The 18,216-nt window shown below is 41.0% G+C and overlaps 1 protein-coding gene across 7 annotated transcripts in view; it reads right to left on the bottom strand.

Moving 5' to 3' along the window:
• Positions 1 to 18,145, bottom strand: part of STPG4 (sperm-tail PG-rich repeat containing 4) — a 64,705-nt gene extending 46,560 nt beyond the window's left edge. For 2 of the 7 annotated variants that reach the window (XM_054472847.2, XM_054472906.2), the window contains exons 1-4: positions 13,967 to 14,518; positions 13,233 to 13,487; positions 11,020 to 11,079; positions 9,327 to 9,584 (exon numbers count right to left, since the gene is read on the bottom strand). In XM_054472847.2, coding sequence (XP_054328822.1) covers positions 9,327 to 9,584; positions 11,020 to 11,079; positions 13,233 to 13,313 — 399 coding nt within the window. In that variant the 5' untranslated portion in view covers positions 13,314 to 13,487; positions 13,967 to 14,518. Of the gene's footprint in view, positions 1 to 9,326; positions 9,585 to 11,019; positions 11,080 to 13,232; positions 14,519 to 14,585 lie in introns of those variants that run through there. The other 5 variants (XM_054472873.2, XM_054472900.2, XM_054472913.2 and 2 more) reach the window with 3 other exon arrangements.
• Between the last annotated feature and the right edge of the window lie 71 nt (positions 18,146 to 18,216).

The following is an 18,216-nucleotide window of genomic DNA, read 5'->3' as shown; positions in this document are numbered from 1 at the left end:
TACTTTCAGCGGGAGGATTCTCTGGGGATGCTGTGTGGCTACTGAAGGATCTAGGATGCCCACTCTGATGTTCACCATTACTGCTGCAGTGTGGCTGGTCAGCCCTTCTGTGGGCACAAACTTTGGTTGATACCATGCTCAAGGAAAAACCATCCTGTTGAAAATCGCTTCAGTAGTCATTTTACCATGGAGCATTCTGCAAATTATTCTATTTTCAGAGATATCCTCATCACAGCTATAAACACAGCTAACAAAGATCAGTGAGTTAACTGCCAGATTTTTCAACCTCTCTCTCAACTAGTTCAAGGATGTAGTTTGAACATATTCAAATGGATCCTTTGATTCATTCTCTAATTTAATGGGGTGCCTTTCTAGCCTGGCTACCTCTTTTTGACCAAAAACAGATACAGAGGCAAAGAGGGAATAGAATTGCCAAATCTGTTTCATTTTCCATGAGCTTCATCTTCCAAGGCAATGCTAAAGCTAACCTTTAAATTGAAATTTCAAATTTCAAATTTCATTTGCTTAATTGTGATTTTCATTGAAATGTTCCCAACCTAGGAAGTAAATAAGAGAATTTTTTTAAAATGGAACATTTAAAGAAAGAAAACAAGAGAACAAAAATGTTAGTTGGAAAAAATTACTTACAAATGGGCATGATTGAAAGTGTATCATTTACACACTGAAAACAATATCAACAGAAAGAAAAAAATTAATAGTCTCCTTGCTCCCTATCTAACCTCTACCTTCCAAATGGAAACCACTGTTGGTGATTATGAAAGTATTTCTCAGGGGAAAAAAGTATGCATTTAACATCACATATATGTACATTTGTTTTCATTTATACAAACAGGATTATACTCTAAATATTGACTTGTACCTTCATTTTTTTTCATGTAGTAACAACTTAGAGATGCTTCCATATCAACACATATAGATTTATCTCATCTTTTTTTTTTTTTTTTTTTGAGAGAGTTTTGCTCTTGTGCAGGCTGGAGTGCAGTGGCGCGATCTTGGCTCACAGCAGCCTCCACCTCCTGGATTCAAACGATGTCCTGCCTTAGTCTCCCGAGTAGCTGGGATTACAGGTGCCTGCCACCACACCCGACCAATTTTTTTGTATTTTTAGTAGAGGCAGGATTTCACTATTTTGGCCAGGCTGTTCTTAGGTGATCTGCCTGCCTCGGCCTCCCAAAGTGCTGGGATTACAGGCGTGAGCCACCGCACCCAGCCAACCTCAACATTTGTAATGGTTGCACAGTATGTCATTTGTATGGGTGTATCATTATTTAACTGGCATTGCTGAGTTTAAGGCTATGTGCATTTAGAATGTTGCTAGGTTGCCAAATTGCCCTCCAAAATATTTGCACCAGTTTGTATTCACATAAACAACATATGAGAGTATCTGTTTGTGTATCCCCTTTGCCAATATTGGGTATCAACGTACAGTACTTACATAGTTGATCACCTGATAGGTGAAAATTGTGCCTCACTATTATTCCTCTGTAATTATTTATTAGTTGAAGCCAAGCATCACTTTCTTTTTCAGTAACTGGTGTATCTCTTTGTGAATTGCCAGCTCATGCCCTTTGCTCATTTTTTTTTTTTTTTTGAGACGGATTCTCGCTCTGTCGCCCAGGCTGGAGTGCAGTGGTGCGATCTTGGCTCACTGCAAGCTCTGCCTCCTGGGTTCACACCATTCTCCTGCCTCAGCCTCCCAAATAGCTGGGACTACAGGCATGCGCCACCACGCCCGGCTAATTTTTTTTTGTATTTTTAGTAGAGTCAGGGTTTCGCCGTGTTAGCCAGGATGGTCTCGATCTCCTGACCTTATGATCCACCCACCTCGGCCTCCCAAAGTGCTGGGATTACAGGTGTGAGCCACCATGCCTGGCCACCCTTTGCTCATTTTTAACCAGAATATTTATTATAATTGGATTGTAGAAGACCATGACTCATTTTCACCATTTGATACAGGTGATAAAGCCAGTTAGTGATCAGCATTTTCTGGAAACTCCCTTGCATCTTCACAGTGGTAATACTCTACGTTTTTTGCATTGACTGACCTTGTTCAGTAATGATTCACTGGCTACAGGCTGAGACAGCATCACCATCTTCTCCCTGTCCCACTAATTGTAGATAGATTCTGGAACCATGTTCTGACTGGCACAGTTTAAACTGACTTCAGGTTGTCCTGAAGTTACCCTAGCATGTTGATTTCAAGCTTATACTTTAAAATCCTCCATTTAAGTCACCAGATCCATGTTTCCAGTTGAAAATATAAATGATACATTTCAAAAGGTAATGGACTTCTACTCTGCAAGGTAGACTTGCAGAATAGGACAACCTTTCTCTAGGACTTTGGGCAATGCATCTGGAAAGACACAGACTTCAACATATCCTTTCCTTAACAATTCCACTCTATGACTAACCACAGGGGATGGCTGAATATATTAGGATATGTCCATATACAAGAAAACTATGCAGCTATTAAAAATGATGTATAGACTGGACATGGTGGCTCACACTTGTCATCCCAACACTTGGGAAGGCTGAGGCAGGAGGACTGCTTGAGTCCAGGAGTTTAAAACCAGCCTGGGTAACATAGTAAGACCCTGACTCTACAAAATAAATAAACAAATGTATAAATACATAAAATAAATGATGTGTAAAGAATACATGAAAAAGATTAATAATATATTTCTAAAAGGAAGAAATTCTGGTTTCTGCAAATGACATGCTAGGTTATTTATTTGGGCGATTAACCTTCCCACTGCTGACAACTAGAAATGAAAGATAAAATATTAAAAACAAACAAACAAAAGAGGTTTTTTGTTTTTTGAGATGAAGTCTTGCTCTGTCGCCCAGGCTGGAGTGCAGTGGCATGACCTCGGCTCACTGCAACCTCCGCCTCCCAGGTTCAAACGATTCTCCTGCCTCAGCCTCTCGAGTAGCTGGGACTACAGGTGTGTGCCACCATGCCTGGCTAATTTTTTGTATTTTTAGTAGAGATGGGGTTTCACTGGTTAGCCAGGAAGGTCTTGATCTCTTGACCTCGTGATCTGCCCACCTCGGCCTCCCAAAGTGCTAGGATTACAGGCGTGAGCCACCGTGCCCAGCCACAGAAGAGTTTTTAAAAAGATATGGAATTGCCAACAATATAGTAGGAAATTACATGATCCTAAACTAAAAGACAGCAAGAAGACAAGGAGGTAAGTGGCTTAATTTTGTCTAGAGAATGTTTGCTGGTGCAGACTAAATTCAACAGAACACAGCTGAGTTTAAAGGAACTTCAGAGCCCTGGAAGAATCCAGGGCTCAAAGTCTGGGCCTATTCATGATAAAGGGAGGAAGGAGTCTAATGGAGGATACCCACTGGAATTTGAGACCTTAGAAAGGTACTTCCTGAAAGTAAACTCTCCCACCTCACTCCACTGCCAAGGGGACTGCAGAGAGTTGCCTAAGCAAGAATTGGGAGGGAGAAGAAACCCGTCCCTGAGAGATTATAACCATGGGCTGTCCCTTTCATGAATTCCAGCCCAAATTCACAATGCTTGGGTGATCCAAGAGGACATAAACACTGCATTTTGAGTTGTACCAGACTGGTGGCTCCCCTAAATATTAACAGAAGCCAAAGCAAAACTTAGGCCTTGGGGAATTCACAAAAATACATTTTCAAGAGTAATGAGCAATACACAGTTAAAGACAATCACATACACATAAGAAAACAAAATGAGTAAGGCCCAGTCAGATTTCAGGTATTTAAGTAAACATTAATTCATTCACAGGTTCAACCAATATTAATCATCAGACACTGTTCTAGACAGAGATATAATAATGAGCAAAACAGATAAATATTCATGTCCTCATGAAGCTTCATTCGTGGGAGAAGGCACATTAACAAATAATCAATGTAAAGTGCAAGTAAATTATATAGTACACTTGATAGCTATAGATGCCAAGAAAAAAATATAAGAACTGGGTAGGGAAGATCTGAAGCGTTGAATAGTAAATTTAAATGGGGCTCATTGAGAACATGACACTTGAACAAAGACTTGAAGAAGGACAGAGAGTAGGCCATCCAGATATCTTGGATAAGAGTATCCCAGAAAAAGGGTACAGTGAAAATACCTTGAGATAGGAGTGTGAGTGGTAAGTTCAAGATACAGCCAAAAGGACAAGTGGGTCAGGAAGAAATGACAGGGAGTAGTAAGACAAAGTTAAGAATGAAGCCAGTTCACAATATCCCTGCTGGCCTTCAGAAAAGCCACTCAGAGATCACACTCATTATCATATTGCTTTAACTTAGTGGTTCTGAACCAGGAGCATGGCAATGTCTGGAGACATTTTTCGTTGTTACAACTGGAAAAGTAGATTGCTAATGATACTTAATGAGTAGAGGCCAGGTGCTACAATGCACAGAACAGCCCCCCGCCACACCCAACCAAAACAAAGATTTATCCTGCCCAAAACGTCAGCAGTGCTGAGCTTGACAAACCCAGGATTAGACATACAGATGAATAAACCAAAAAGGGAATTGGCCACAGTGGCTCACTCCTGTAATCTCAGCACTTTGGGAGGCCAAGGCAGGAGGACCACCTGAGCCCAGGAGTTTGAGACCAGCCTGGGCAACATAGTGGGACCCCATCTCTACTGAAAAAAAAAAAAGAAAAGGAATTGGATATACAAGTTTGGAATTCAAGAAAAAAATCTAGGTGGCAGATACAAATTTGGTAATCACCAACAAATACATGGTGTTCATAGCCTTGAGTGAGACTAGATGAGATCACCATTCAGAGAATGAGCAGAGATGGAGCAGAGGTCTGAGTGCCTGGGGCACTCCAAGATGGAGATGAGGGAAGAGCAGAGATGGCAAAAAATGGCTGAGAAGAAAAACCAAAAATGAGGATGGGGGAGGAAGTGTAGGAGGTTTGAAAAGAGGGGAGAGTGGCTGGGTGCATGACTCATGCCTGTAATCTCAGCACTTAGTGGGGATGAGGCGGGAGGATCGCTGGAGCTCAGGAGTTTGAGACCAGCCTGGGCAACATAATGAGACCGCCTCTTCTAAAAATTTAAAAAATTAGCCAGGCATGGTGGCTGGTGCGTGCTTGTAGTCCCAGCTATTCAGGAAGCTAAGGGGGAGGATTGCTTGAGCCTGGGGAATCGAGGCTACAGTGAGCTATGATTGTGCCACCGTACTGTAGCCTCGGTGACAGTGTCTTAAATAAATAAATAAATAGGATATACAAGATAAAACCACCCAAGAGAATGGGAAAGTAAACAGACTAGAGAAGTCCATTCAGTGCCCATTAGAGGTGAAGAATTTAGCATGAGACCAGTCATGCAGCTACATGGATGCAGGTATTAATACAAAGAGAGACATACCCAGGGTTGTGGCTTTGCCAAACAAGTAAAAGATGAGCTGTTAGGGGCAAGGGAATTGACAGTGTATGCAGGGAGTAACTATAATGATTAACTATGGGATTGGAGCTTTGCAAGGAAGAAGGGGGTTGAGAGGTAGTGAAAAGGTAGGAGAATCAATAGATTAGGATTGTAGCCTGTGGGGAATGGAAAAATTGTTAGGGTTGGGATATTAGAGAGTGGGATTCATGTAGAGATTGTAGAGAGTTGAAATTCTTGGTCTTGAAAAACATCTAAGGAGTGAGTGGCTGAGGTAGCGGAAAGTTCAAGAAACTGAGAAGCCAGGTTGTTGAAAGATCATCTATGTGTGTGTTGAAATTATGATATGAGTAGTGAAAAGAGTGACAGTGAGGGAAGGGGGCTAATATCAAGGAATAAGGGGAGTAACCCAGGGGTCAGCAGAGGACTACAACACTAGGGGAAATAGCAGGTCATAAAATTTTACCTACGGAGAAGGTGGTCCCATTTGTGTACATATATTCTACAATGTGAATATACTATTTATCTGTTAAGAAAAAGGTTATTAGAAAAATTACGGAGCCACCTCAAATCCTTGAAAAGGGCCAAATATAGACAAGTATATGCATGCACACACACACGCATTCAAATATCTATATATATATATTCCTTTTTTTTTTGAGACAGGGTCTTGCTCTGTCGCCCAGGCTGGAGGGCAGTGGCACAATCTCAACTCACTGTACCCTTTACCTCCTGGGTTCAAGCAATTCTCGTGCCTCAGCCTCCCAAGTAGCTGGGATTACAGACCTGTGCCACAATGCCTAGCTAATTTTTGTATTTTTCTTATAGTAGAGATGGAGTTTCACCATGCTGGCCAGGTTCGTCTCAAACTCCTGGCCTCAAGTGATCCACCTGCCTCGGCCTCCCAAAGTGCTGGGATTACAGGTGTGAGCCACTGCATATAGCCCATATATATATGCCTAATAAGACTGTACAGTAGGGGTGAAAGGGTTGAAAAACTAACTATTGGGTACTAGTAGTTAGCCACTCAGCACTTGGGTGATGGGATCAATCGTACCCCAAACCTCAGCATCATGGAATATACACGGGTAACAAACCTGCACATGTAGACCCTGAATCTAAAATAAAAGTTGAAAAAAAAAATAGAAAGTGTCTTCAATATAGATTCTCGAGTTGAGTTACATGCCTCAGAATAAAGTTACTAAAAATAGTGAAAACTTTATATTATTATACTTTAAGTTCTAGGGTACATGTGCACAATGTGCAGGTTTGTTACATATGTATACATGTGCCATGTTGGTGTGTTGCACCCGTTAACTCGTCACTTACATTAGGTATACCTCCTAATGCTATCCCTCCCCACTCCCCCAACTCCACGACAGGCCCCTGTGTGTGATGTTCCCCTTCCTGTGTCCAAGTGTTCTCATTGTTCAATTCCCACCTATGAGTGAGAACATGTGGTGTTTGGTTTTTTGTCCTTGTGATAGTTTGCTGAGAATGATGGTTTCCAGCTTCATCCATGTCCCTACAAAGGACATGAACTCATCCTTTTTTATGGCTGCATAGTATTCCTGAAAACTTTATTACAAATAAAAAGCAGCCACGGAAAGACATAAAATGAATATTCTGTGAAAAATTATAAAATTTGAGAATGCTGTTCTAGCTTAATGAATAACAATAATACATACTATATCTACCCCAAATTCAAATTATTCTGAGTTCTGCTATTAAAATATTAGAATTTTGAATTTTACTGGTGAGTAAACAATGTTTATCTTTCCCCTTGTGAACATATATATCTTTGAAATAGAAAATTAGAAAAACACGAATTTTTCCAGTTTCTAGAGTTTAATCCTTTGTGGGAGGTGGAGAGGAAGGAAGAAACAGAAAAACTATGTTTTCAGAAGGTTTTATCCATTCTTCTGAGTAAGCCTAATTCTTTTGGTCTTTTAAAACTTTTAGTATTGTGTAACTCCATCCTTGTATGTTTTCTCCTTTCAACACTGGGCCTTTGGCTGATTTTCAGGGACTTGTAAAAGCGAGAAGAGAGGAAGCAGAAAAGAAAATGGCAGAAGAGAATAAGAAAGATTTTGCATTTGAGATAGCCAGAACAATTTCACACATAGCCTGGTTATCTCGTAGCAAGCCATAAAGGTGCTAGTATAATTCAGAGTTTGTATGCATCCACTGAAGCAAACAGGATAAGATATACCCAATGAACACTTACCATTCTGTTCCGTTTCAAAGCTACAATTTGCAAAGTAGTAGAAAGGTTGGATTTGACATGTGTTCATCCTGCTGAAAATTTCGTGTCCACTTTAGTAATTACAACCCCTTGTACTTAATTCAACCTCCAGCTGCAATACATTTGTCTCAGGTTATCACAATAATATTCTGATGAAGTTATGAAGACTGATACAATTATTAGCTTATTTATAAATGGGAAATATTAATGCAGAGAGAATTGAGACAAGTACCCAAAGTCCCAAGTAACAAAGTCCAAATCACAACTCTATCCCTTGAACAGACCGTGTTCCCGCCACTTCCATGCCTTCAACAATGCTGTACTCCTCCCTCGGAATACCTCCTTTGGATTCCATCTACCCAAACCCTGCCCCTCATTCAAGGCGAGGGGCACATGGTAGACTGGAAAGAGGACTAAATTTTGGTGCAGAAGCCCTCAGTAAAAAGTGCTGCTTCACCTACTTAAGTATTAGCAATGTGCCTTTGGACAAGTTACTTAATCTCTACTCACCTTAGTTTTCTTGCATGTAAAATGGAGTTAATATCTGTTCTATCTATTTCAGAATGCTTAAGAAGGAAGCAACTAAGAGAATATACATGGAAGCCCATAGTAAACCATTAAGAGCCACATAAAAGACATGTATTAGTGAAGGTCCAGTTAAGCTTTCCAGCCTTTTAATCCAGCCTCCTTTGGCACTTGAACTCTCTTTTGGCATTTCCAGCTCCACTATTTATCTGAGCACTTGATAAACTTTGTCTTGTATTGTTGCTTAAATACCTCCGGGTCAGGAACATCTTCCTTCCACAGAGCCATAGTGCAGGACTGTGAGCTCAGTAGTGCTCTTTATTATCAATGCTACAAATGAACTGGTGGAGCTGAGAGTAGAAGCTGACCCTCCTGGGACCACGTGCTCACCTCTTTTCTTTTTTTTTTTAATTAAAAAAAATATTTTTAGAGACAGCATGTCACTCTGTCACCCAGGCTGGGGTACAGTCGTATAATCATAGCTCACTGCAGCCTCAAACTCCCAGGCTCAAGGGATCCTCCTGCCCTGGCTTCCCAAGTAGCTAATTTTTTGTTTTTGTTTTTGTTTTAAGAGTTGTGTTCTTGTTATATTGCCCAGGCTCATCTACAACACCTGGCCTCAAGTGATCCTCCCACCTCAGCTTCCAGAGTAGTTGGGACCACAGGCATGCGCTACTACACCCGGCTATTTTTTTTTATTTTTTGTAGAGATGGGTCATTTCTATATGAAAAGTTTTTAAAAGCTTCCCTGTGGTATGTAGTTATATTTATGCTGTAATAAGGATACTCCCTGAGAGGCAGGTTTTCTCTTTAAAAGAAGAAGATTCACCGCATACACTGCTTGAAGAGATAAGAGCATAGCCCAATGACATAAGATCCCAGGGGCTCTCCAGGCTAGGGGAATCCCGCCAAGAGTTGCCCAAGAGGAAAACATTTCTCCCCATGTACTCCCCTTAGGTTAAGAAGATGTTATAGGGAAAAATCTTACTGGAAACATTTGCAAATCAGGCAGTCCTTGTTTGGTTTCTACGGGAAATAAGACATCTTAAAGGTTTTCCATTTCTCCTGGGGGAAGATACACTCTATGTATAAAAATACTTTCCTCAGGGGCTCTTAGTAGCTTTCCCACACAAAGCAATCTGCCAGTAGCACTTTACCTGATCTTTGTCAACTAGTGTGCTGGGGCTTGGCCGTGGTTTGTCTTTGAATGAGTAAGTAGCCACTTGCTTCTTTAACAGGTCCAGGAAGTCAGGAGGCATATACTGCGGAAGATCATTTAGGACTGGATTGTTTCTTTGCACAAGAGGTGGCTTTTTCCTTCCTTCGTTTTTAAAATTGTAGGTTGCTATCACTGGATTTAATAGGGATTCTTCAATAAAAGTTTTCAAGTGGTAAGCGCCAGGTATAGGAGTATTCTGTGGAAAATTGACATCAGTTTTAAGATTGTGTAAACACGTAACTTCTCCTAAAACACCATTCTTGGATGGGAAGCTCCCAAGTAACATTCTCTGTTTTCAAGTTTAATGAAATTATATCAAATACAGTAAACACTCTTGACAGAAGAGTATTTCAAAATCATGATTATTTCCTTTCTGAAATAATTGCTGAATTGTAGCAAATGGGTTAGAGTTGAAATGTAACTTTTTTTTTTTTTTTGAGACAGAGTCTCGCTCAGTCACCCAGGCTGGAGTGCAGTGGCGCGATTTAGGCTCACTGCAAGTTCCGCCTCCCGGGTTCATGCCATTCTCCTGCCTCAGCCTCCCAAGTAGCTGGGACTACAGGCACCAGCCACCATGCCCGGCTAGTTTTTTTTTGTTTTGTTTTGTTTTTTTTTTTGTATTTTTAGTAGAGACAGGATTTCACTGTGTTAGCCAGGATGGTATAGATCTCCTGACCTCATGATCTGCCCGCCTTGGCCTCCCAAAGTGCTGGGATTACAGGTGTGAGCCACCACGCCTGGCCGAAATTTAACTTTTTAAAAGGCAACTTCGGTGATTCAACTTTGGGATTCAACCTCGACCATGAATTTCAGACCTCTAGTGAGACCACTCAGGATAGTCTCTTGGCTAACTAGAAGCTATCCTACGTCTGCTTAGCCAATACTATGTTTCTCTCTAGCCCTCAAGTGGGAAGCTAAAGGATAATGACATGAGACCAGGATAAACTGGCAGAGCATATGGCCTAGTTAGTCCAATAAGAGGTTTGGTACTTTCAAATTACAATCAGTGTGGCTGAATGGCCAGAATTGAATGTTTAGTCACTGCTGCTTTTGCGGCCATCTTTCCACTGAGCACTCAGCTCAGTTCTGCCATTAAAATTACTGCAATTCCAAGAAGGCTTTCACCCATGAAGTCCCTCTATTATTGAAGGGCATTGACAGAAAATATGTCTGTAATATAGAAACTCTCTGGAGAGGGGGATCTTCTGGTCATTTTTCTTCCATATATTACCATTTTGCTTTCATATATTGACCATATTAAGAACCATTTGTATAAGGTCTATACCATATAAGATAAAAACTGAAACCAAAACACCTTTCCAGAATGTATGCTTTTTTTGTTTTGCAATCTCACCCAGATCATAAGAGCATAGGTTAGCCTTATCTAGATATTCTTTAAAGCACCTAGATTTCTAGAATTAACTTTCCCAAGCTTCTATTGCATTCAAAATTAAAAGTTAGTTTCTTATTCATATGCTGACACTAAAATTTTAAGTATGAAATGAGGTCCATGCAGATGTGAACAATCACTGTTTTCTTACAATTTAGTGTTAGTCTTAGAAGGTATAACTGATTAAAATATTAATGGAATAGGAATAATGTGAATAGGAAAGACTGAACAATGTACATACTGTTAATGCTATTCTCCACCATCCTTCTCTTTCAAAAGAGGAAGTCTTTCGGGCTGGTTTCTGTTAACAAACACGAAGTATGCTTATTCATTTGAGAGGTGATCCCTTGAAATTAAATATAATTTATAAAACATTTGCTTGAAGAAATCCACACCCATACCCAACTGATAAGCCTTCATTAAAATAAAAGCTACATAATAATAAATTTGCCCATATTTCCTTAAACTGTTATTTTATGGTCTTAAGTCCTTTCAAATAACTAAATTCCCTTTGATAAAATTAGAGTAATAAACACCCCCATCTCACAGAGATGTTTTAAGTATATTAAACGTAACAAAATGTGGTGTTCTTAGGAAGAAAAGAGTTGGGCTTGAAGCCAGACAGACTTAGGCTGGAACTCAGCTCTGCCACTTACCAGCTAGGTGCACTGGGTGAGTTACCCAACCCTCATGCTTCCTCACAGTAGTATAAAAATAAGGCACTACCAGAGTTGGCACGAGAATAAAGCATTGTATGCCAGACGTGGTGGCTCACGCCTGTAATCTCAGCACTTTGAGAGGCCAAGTTGGGTGGATCACTTGAGGCCAGGAGTTTAAGACCAGCCTGGCCAACATGTTGAAACCCTGTCTGTACTAAAAATACAAAAAAATTGGCTGGGCATGGTGGCACATGCCTATAATCCCTACTCAGAAGGCTGTAATCCCTACTCATGAGGCTGAGGCACGAGAATCACTTGAACTCGGTAGGCGGAGGTTGCAGTGGGCCAAGATCACATCACTGCAACTCCAACATGGGGGACAAAGCGAGAAGCCACCTCAGGGGAAAAAAAGAGTAAGGCATTGTACATATAAAGACTTGCATCTACAACCAGTGCTCAATAAATGGTAGCTTTAATTTTTAACATCCCATTTGCCAAGTTAAGAAACTGATTATTTTGGTATTCCTCAGTTTCCAAGGAAGCTTTTGTCTTCATATTTAGTACTCTATACCCATTCATCCATTATTATTTCATATTTATTTCAGCCCATTGTCCACAGAACACAACCGTTTAGTATATTGCTGTTTGTCCTAGGTAAAATCATTAAAATGTTGAGTTCTCCTTTCATTTATAATGCCTTTATTACTATAAAATATAGGTCATCAAGCAAGACTGCATTAAAAGTAATAATCAGTAAAACTGATATAATTCATTCTTCCTGTCTAGTAACTTAAATCTACTGTACTTATGAGTACCACTGGGCTTTATTTTATTATGAAATATGTTAATTTCTTTAAAAAACATTGTCTCACGACACTGCTAAAGCCGAGCTTCTTCCTTGATACTTCTTCGTGAGATTTATGTTCAATCTTCTCTGTTGCACTTTTATAGTCACAGAAATACAACTTTCTCAGGCAGGTCAACACGGGCCTCCCACCCGTACCCCAGAATAAGGAAAATGAGATGGGAAGGAGAGGGAAGTAAACGCGATCAATCTAACGGAAGACAATTGGCAGCTGCTGTTTTGTTTTGCCCAAGACAGGTGATCTAAATTCCACCTATCTACCACTTTAAATTCACTCTAAGGGGAAAGATAAAAGATTAGGTTAAACAACCCTCACCCACATTTATTTGAAAACGTAACAAAGGCCAGGCATGGCGGTGCATGCCTGTAATCCCAGCTACGCGGGAGGCTGAGGCAGGAGAATCCCTTGAACCCGGGAGGTGGAGGTTGCAGTGAGCCGAGATCACACCGCTGCACTCCTGCCTGGGTGACAGAGCGAGACTCTAAAAGAAAAACGTAGCAAAGGTAGCTTCAAATATTTTTATAAATATTAAAGTAGGAGGCGGAGCAAAACGTGTCTAGTTAAACCTACAGAAGGAAAAACCCAGTCTTCCGGCAGATGGAGCGGAAAGGGAAAGAAATCCAATCACCATACTAAAGCAGTTGTCCAGTTTAATTAGTAGTGGGAAGAAGGGAAAAATACAGAAAACAAAGGGCGAAGGAGAAGGAAAAGGGAAGAAGCAAGGGGAAAAGAAACAAAACAAAGGAAATGTCCAATAAAGACCAGGAAGGAAGGTCTGCAGGTGGAGACGTACGTGAGGGCAGGGAGAGAAGGGTAGGAAGAGGGAACCAGAGGGGCACGAAGGCCTGGGATTAGAGAGTGGTGGGAAAAGGGTAGTGGGCCTGGTGAGGGGAGCAGGAGCCAGGCCGGCACGGGGCAGGCGATCTTACCGAGGCTGTGATGAATGATTCTCCACGCACCAGGTCTTCCCTTATTGTGGTGGAGGCGGTGGCGACGGCTGGCTGGTCCATGGTGGCCTCCTCTCTCTAGGCTGAACCTGAGGTCCGGTTGCTAGGAGGCGGGTGTGGCCCGTGGGCTCCCGAGCGCGCGCCAGGGGACCCGCCAGGTTTGTCTTTAGTGCTGGGGGGAAGGGAAGCGGGCACGCACTTTGAAGTCCCGCGCGAAGACCTGCGCTGAGGAAAACCCTTGAAAAGAGACGGTTATGAAAGCATGTGAGAAGAAAATCTAGAGGGCTCTGGAGTTGCCAGAGAGCCTTTGGGTAAGGATCTGCGAAAAGGGAGGCTTGTTTAGGGCTTGAGTGTACCCCCAATCTCCATTAGTTCCCTTCCAATCCACCACCAATCCCACACCCCAGACAGGGAGGCAGTGTGCTTGGTAGGCATACTTAGAGAAATCTGCCTTAGCACCCACTTTCTAAGATTGTTTCTAAGCTCCTCCAAATAGAAACTCTGGGGCTGACTTCTCTTGCCTCTGACTTGCAGAGTGGAGTAAGCACCAGACACAGCCGGTTTCACTAGCTGTGAAACCACAGACCACCCCATTCTTCTCAGTATAGACCCTTTTTATTGTCAGCCTCTCTAGGCTGTAGCTTCTTCTTAACCTAGGAACATTCTCACCTTTAAAAACAAACCCTCCACAACCTTAATTTCATTTTATACAGTACCTACTGTATTCCAGGGACTTCACACACATTAGTCTCATTTAATCTTCACACCAACCCTACAAAGTAGGTATTAGTCCCAGTTTCTGGATGAGGAAACAAAGGTTTCCTTGGACGTTTAGCACAGTTCACTCAGCATCACACACAAATGGCAGAACCAGAACTAAAATCCAAACCTGACTCTAGAGCTCCACTGCCCTGTGCCATGAAGTTTCTGCTTCTCTTTACAAACTTTCAAGAGTAATATGGACTCTTTTCTCACTTCCCATACTTTCCTAAAAACATCTTAATCTGGCCTGCACACAGCTTTTAATTAAAATTGCACTTAAACTCTCCAGGGATCCAAGTGCCAAATCCAGTGGGGATTTTTAGCTCTTATGAAACTTGGCCTTCAATTTTCATTGCTGCATTGATTATTCCCTCATTCTTGAATCACTCTCCTCGACTACCAGGACTTGGACGCTGGTTGCATATAATGACTTATTCTGTGCTTATTTCCTTGTCTGTAGAGAAGGGGATAATAAAATTGCTACCTATCCACATAGGTTATAAAGAAGATTAACTTGAAATGTTCACAACCATGTCTGGCACAGTGCAGTCAGTAAATGTGAGCTGTCATTACCTTTAGGACAAAAGCAACATTTACAATCTAGTCTCCCACTTCTTTTTTTTTTTGAAACGAAGTCTCACTCTGTTGCCCAGGCTGGAGTGCAGTGGCGCGATCTCAGCTCACTGCAACCTCGGCCGCCCGCCACCATGCCCAGCTAATTTTTGTATTTTTAGCAGAGACGGGGTTTCACCATATTGGTCAGGCTGGTCTCGAACTCCTGACCTCATGATCCACCCACCTCAGTCCCCCAAAGTGTTGGGATTACAGGCGTGAGCCACCACGCCCGGCCACTTCTCTCTCTTATTAGGATGGCATGCTCTGCTGTATCATGCTTGCAAAAACCCCAAACATGCCATCTTCACATTTCTATTGGTCTCCACATATGCTAGCTCTTCTGCATGAAATGCTATTCCTTTCTTTGACCACCTGGAAAATCTCAAGGGTCAGCTCCTCTGAGTAGACCTCTAAGCCTAACCCACTAAGTCGCAAAGGACCCCATGCCTATCATTGTTGGAAAATTCATTTTATGACAAATTGTTTCTCCTCTAATTTTAAACACCCAAAACACGGGGTTTTTAATTGACCCCTTTGAACACAAGGACTGAAATATTCGTTGAATAAACCACTTGACTAGTTTCCCCCTCTAAGTAAATCCGAGACTAGATTACAGCAGTGCTTTTCAAAAATTGATATGCATACAAAATATCTGATGATCTTGTTAAAAAGCAGATTGATTCCAATTCTGAGGCAGGACCTAAGATTCTGCATTTCCAACAAGCTCCTGGGTGATTCTGTGGGTGACTTTTTGAGGAGCAAGAGACTAAAGGACTTCATCTAGTTTCTTAAAATACTGGGATTCTAAATTCATTTAACATAGCCTTGACAAAAAAAAAAAAAAAACAGGCACTACGTTTAAAATGAACAACTGAAATTAGAAAGCGAAGAGGCAATACCAAAGTTCTCACAAATGTTAAGAGATGAATCAAGTCCATTCCCTGTGCCTCGTTTCATTTTCTTATTTTGGCTGAGCCTGTAAAACTGGCTCAGCAGACTAGGGACTGGTACCCTCGAGACTAAAAGAATATGAAAGGTACAGAGAAGTCCAGAAACCCATACAAGGTGTGACATTAGAGATGGGAACATCTAGATGAGAAAATAGTTTAAGTATCTCAAAAATAGAAACAGCATGGGTCAATGATTTCAAGGACTATCCACAAAGCAGATTAAGCATATAGGATAAACAAAATGTTCCTTTAAGAAAACATTATCTTACATAGCATCACTAAGATTTATTTCCAGATTATCTTAAGCTTCAAAAAGGGGGAGAGGCATTTCTCTTGAGAATACAAATCTATAATAGAGCTCAACAGTGCCTCTGTTACATATCAGATCTTTAAAATTGTTGCTGTCTTCTAAAAATTTTAGGAAAATGTTACACCAAGGGTGATATTTAACTGCAATAGTGATGGTTTATTGGGAGAATCATCTGAGAGCAAACATGCCAGACAGTATTATGGTTGGTACAATTACCAAAATCCTATTAATATAACACTAATAGTATGGTTAAGACTTGAAGGTGGGGCTGGGCGAGGTGGCTCACACCTGTAATCTCAGTACTTTGGGAGGCCGAGGTGGGCGGATCACAAGGTCAGGAGCTTGAGACCAGCCTGGCCAACATAGTAAAACCCTGTCTCTTCTAAAAATACAAAAAATTAACCAGGTGTGGTGGCGGGCGCTTGTAATCCCCAGCTACTTGCGAGGCTGACGCAGAATTGCTTGAACCCGGGAGGCGGAAGCTGCAGTGAGCCGAGATTGCACCACTGCACTCCAGCCCGGACAACAGTGCTAGAGTCCATCTAAACAAAAACAAAAACAAAAACACAACTTGAAGGTGATATCACAGTCCTGAGTTCCAATAGGATTATGTTGTAGGAAGCATTGGAACAGATTTGATCCCAGCTCATTATGACCACAGTTGAATTATACAATCATTCTACACTTGTTTCCTGTAAAATCAAAATGCCAAGACTTCGTGACTTTTGTAAAGATTTCAACAATAGAAATGACCAATTATGACATACAAGAGCCCCAAAAATGTTTCTCCTACCTTTGTTGTCCTTGTTATATATACCTTGATATCAATTTATATAAACCTCATTGTTGATACTGGAAAAACACCAATTGATTGCCCAAGTCCCTCATTTTTCAGGGTCATAACTGGTTTAATAGCACCATTAATGGAACACTTAATGCAAATGCCAAGGACAATGCTAAGGGCCTTACTTTCATTATTTCACTTAACTTTTAAAAAAGCCCCACTCATATTCCCAACACTTTGGGAGGATGAGGTGGGAGGATCACTTGAGCCCAGGAGTTCAAGACCAACCTGGGCAACATAATGAGTCACTGTCTCTACAAAAAACAAACTTTGTTTGGATTTCCTTTAAACAAAACTTACTACATCCAATTAAGGGGAGTGGAGTGCACATCTAAAATCTTCCTATTTAACTGATTACCCGAGTATGTGATACCATTAGAACTATCAATGCCTGTAACTTCCCTTGCTCTAAAACATACTAATAGAATAGTAGTATTAAGATAGTCAATGGGGCAGTAACCTGCCAAATAATGAATTACCCCTGGGAAATTAAAGACCTTGTGGCTATAATAACTAGGTAACAATTACACTCAATGTTTTAACCTTGGCTCTGGTTTGCTATGGAATCTTTCATTAAGCATTTAAAAGGTAGTTTTAAAAAATAAAAACCCTAATAACCACCTTTGGAGTAGCTCAAATTATACAGAAAGCAATGATAGCCAGCAAAAATTAAAACAAGGTATAGTCATTACCAATTTACTCCTAAAGACATTTTTTTTGTAAAATGTTGCAGATGGGCAAGCTGAAAATTCTCATCTTATAGAACTAAAAAGCGCAATGAATAAAATATTCGTTAATAGAAGTAAAACTGTAAGGATGCTCACCCCAACTAGATTTGGTGTTTTTTTTGAACATGCAAACATTTAAAACATCATTGCACAGCTTAAGTCAACATGGACAAATGCCAAAGTTGAAAAATATAAAGGTAGAAACAGTAAATACCTACTTTATGCCAATTCCCATGCTAGGTACACTTAAGTTTTTGAGTCTTTCATTTGAGCCTTTTGAAGTTGTCAAATACAATCTGGATAAAGAAACAAAACAAAAAACATGCCCCTTTTCCCATGACTGCCACCATCTCGTTCTGTGGGCACAGAGGGAACTCACAGGTGTTCTGGGTCTAACACAGTAGCACAATAGAACAGGCATGGTGGTGGAGGAATGTTGTGGGCACGCATGATGGTGGCCCCCAAAAGGTTACTACACTAAGCCAGCCCCCATAGATCCCCATCTTTTCGGCCTTCCTCTTCAATCTCTCCTTAGTTACACCCCTTATTTTGTTCCTCTTGTTTTCTGTGCTTCTCTCCCTCTTTTCTCACTTTTCCAATCCTTTTCTCCTTCCTTTCCCACCTTCACTATTTCTGCCACCCATCTCCATATGCTTCCCCACACGAGAAAAAATTATCTAGACTATACCAAGCAGAAACCAATGCCATATTTTATTTTCAAAATTATTAGACTTCAACAGTTAAATGACTCAGATGC

The sequence above is a fragment of the Pongo pygmaeus genome, chromosome 12 (assembly GCF_028885625.2).
Source record: "Pongo pygmaeus isolate AG05252 chromosome 12, NHGRI_mPonPyg2-v2.0_pri, whole genome shotgun sequence".
NCBI lineage: Eukaryota > Metazoa > Chordata > Mammalia > Primates > Hominidae > Pongo > Pongo pygmaeus.
This window is presented reverse-complemented; position numbering and strand designations above follow the sequence as displayed.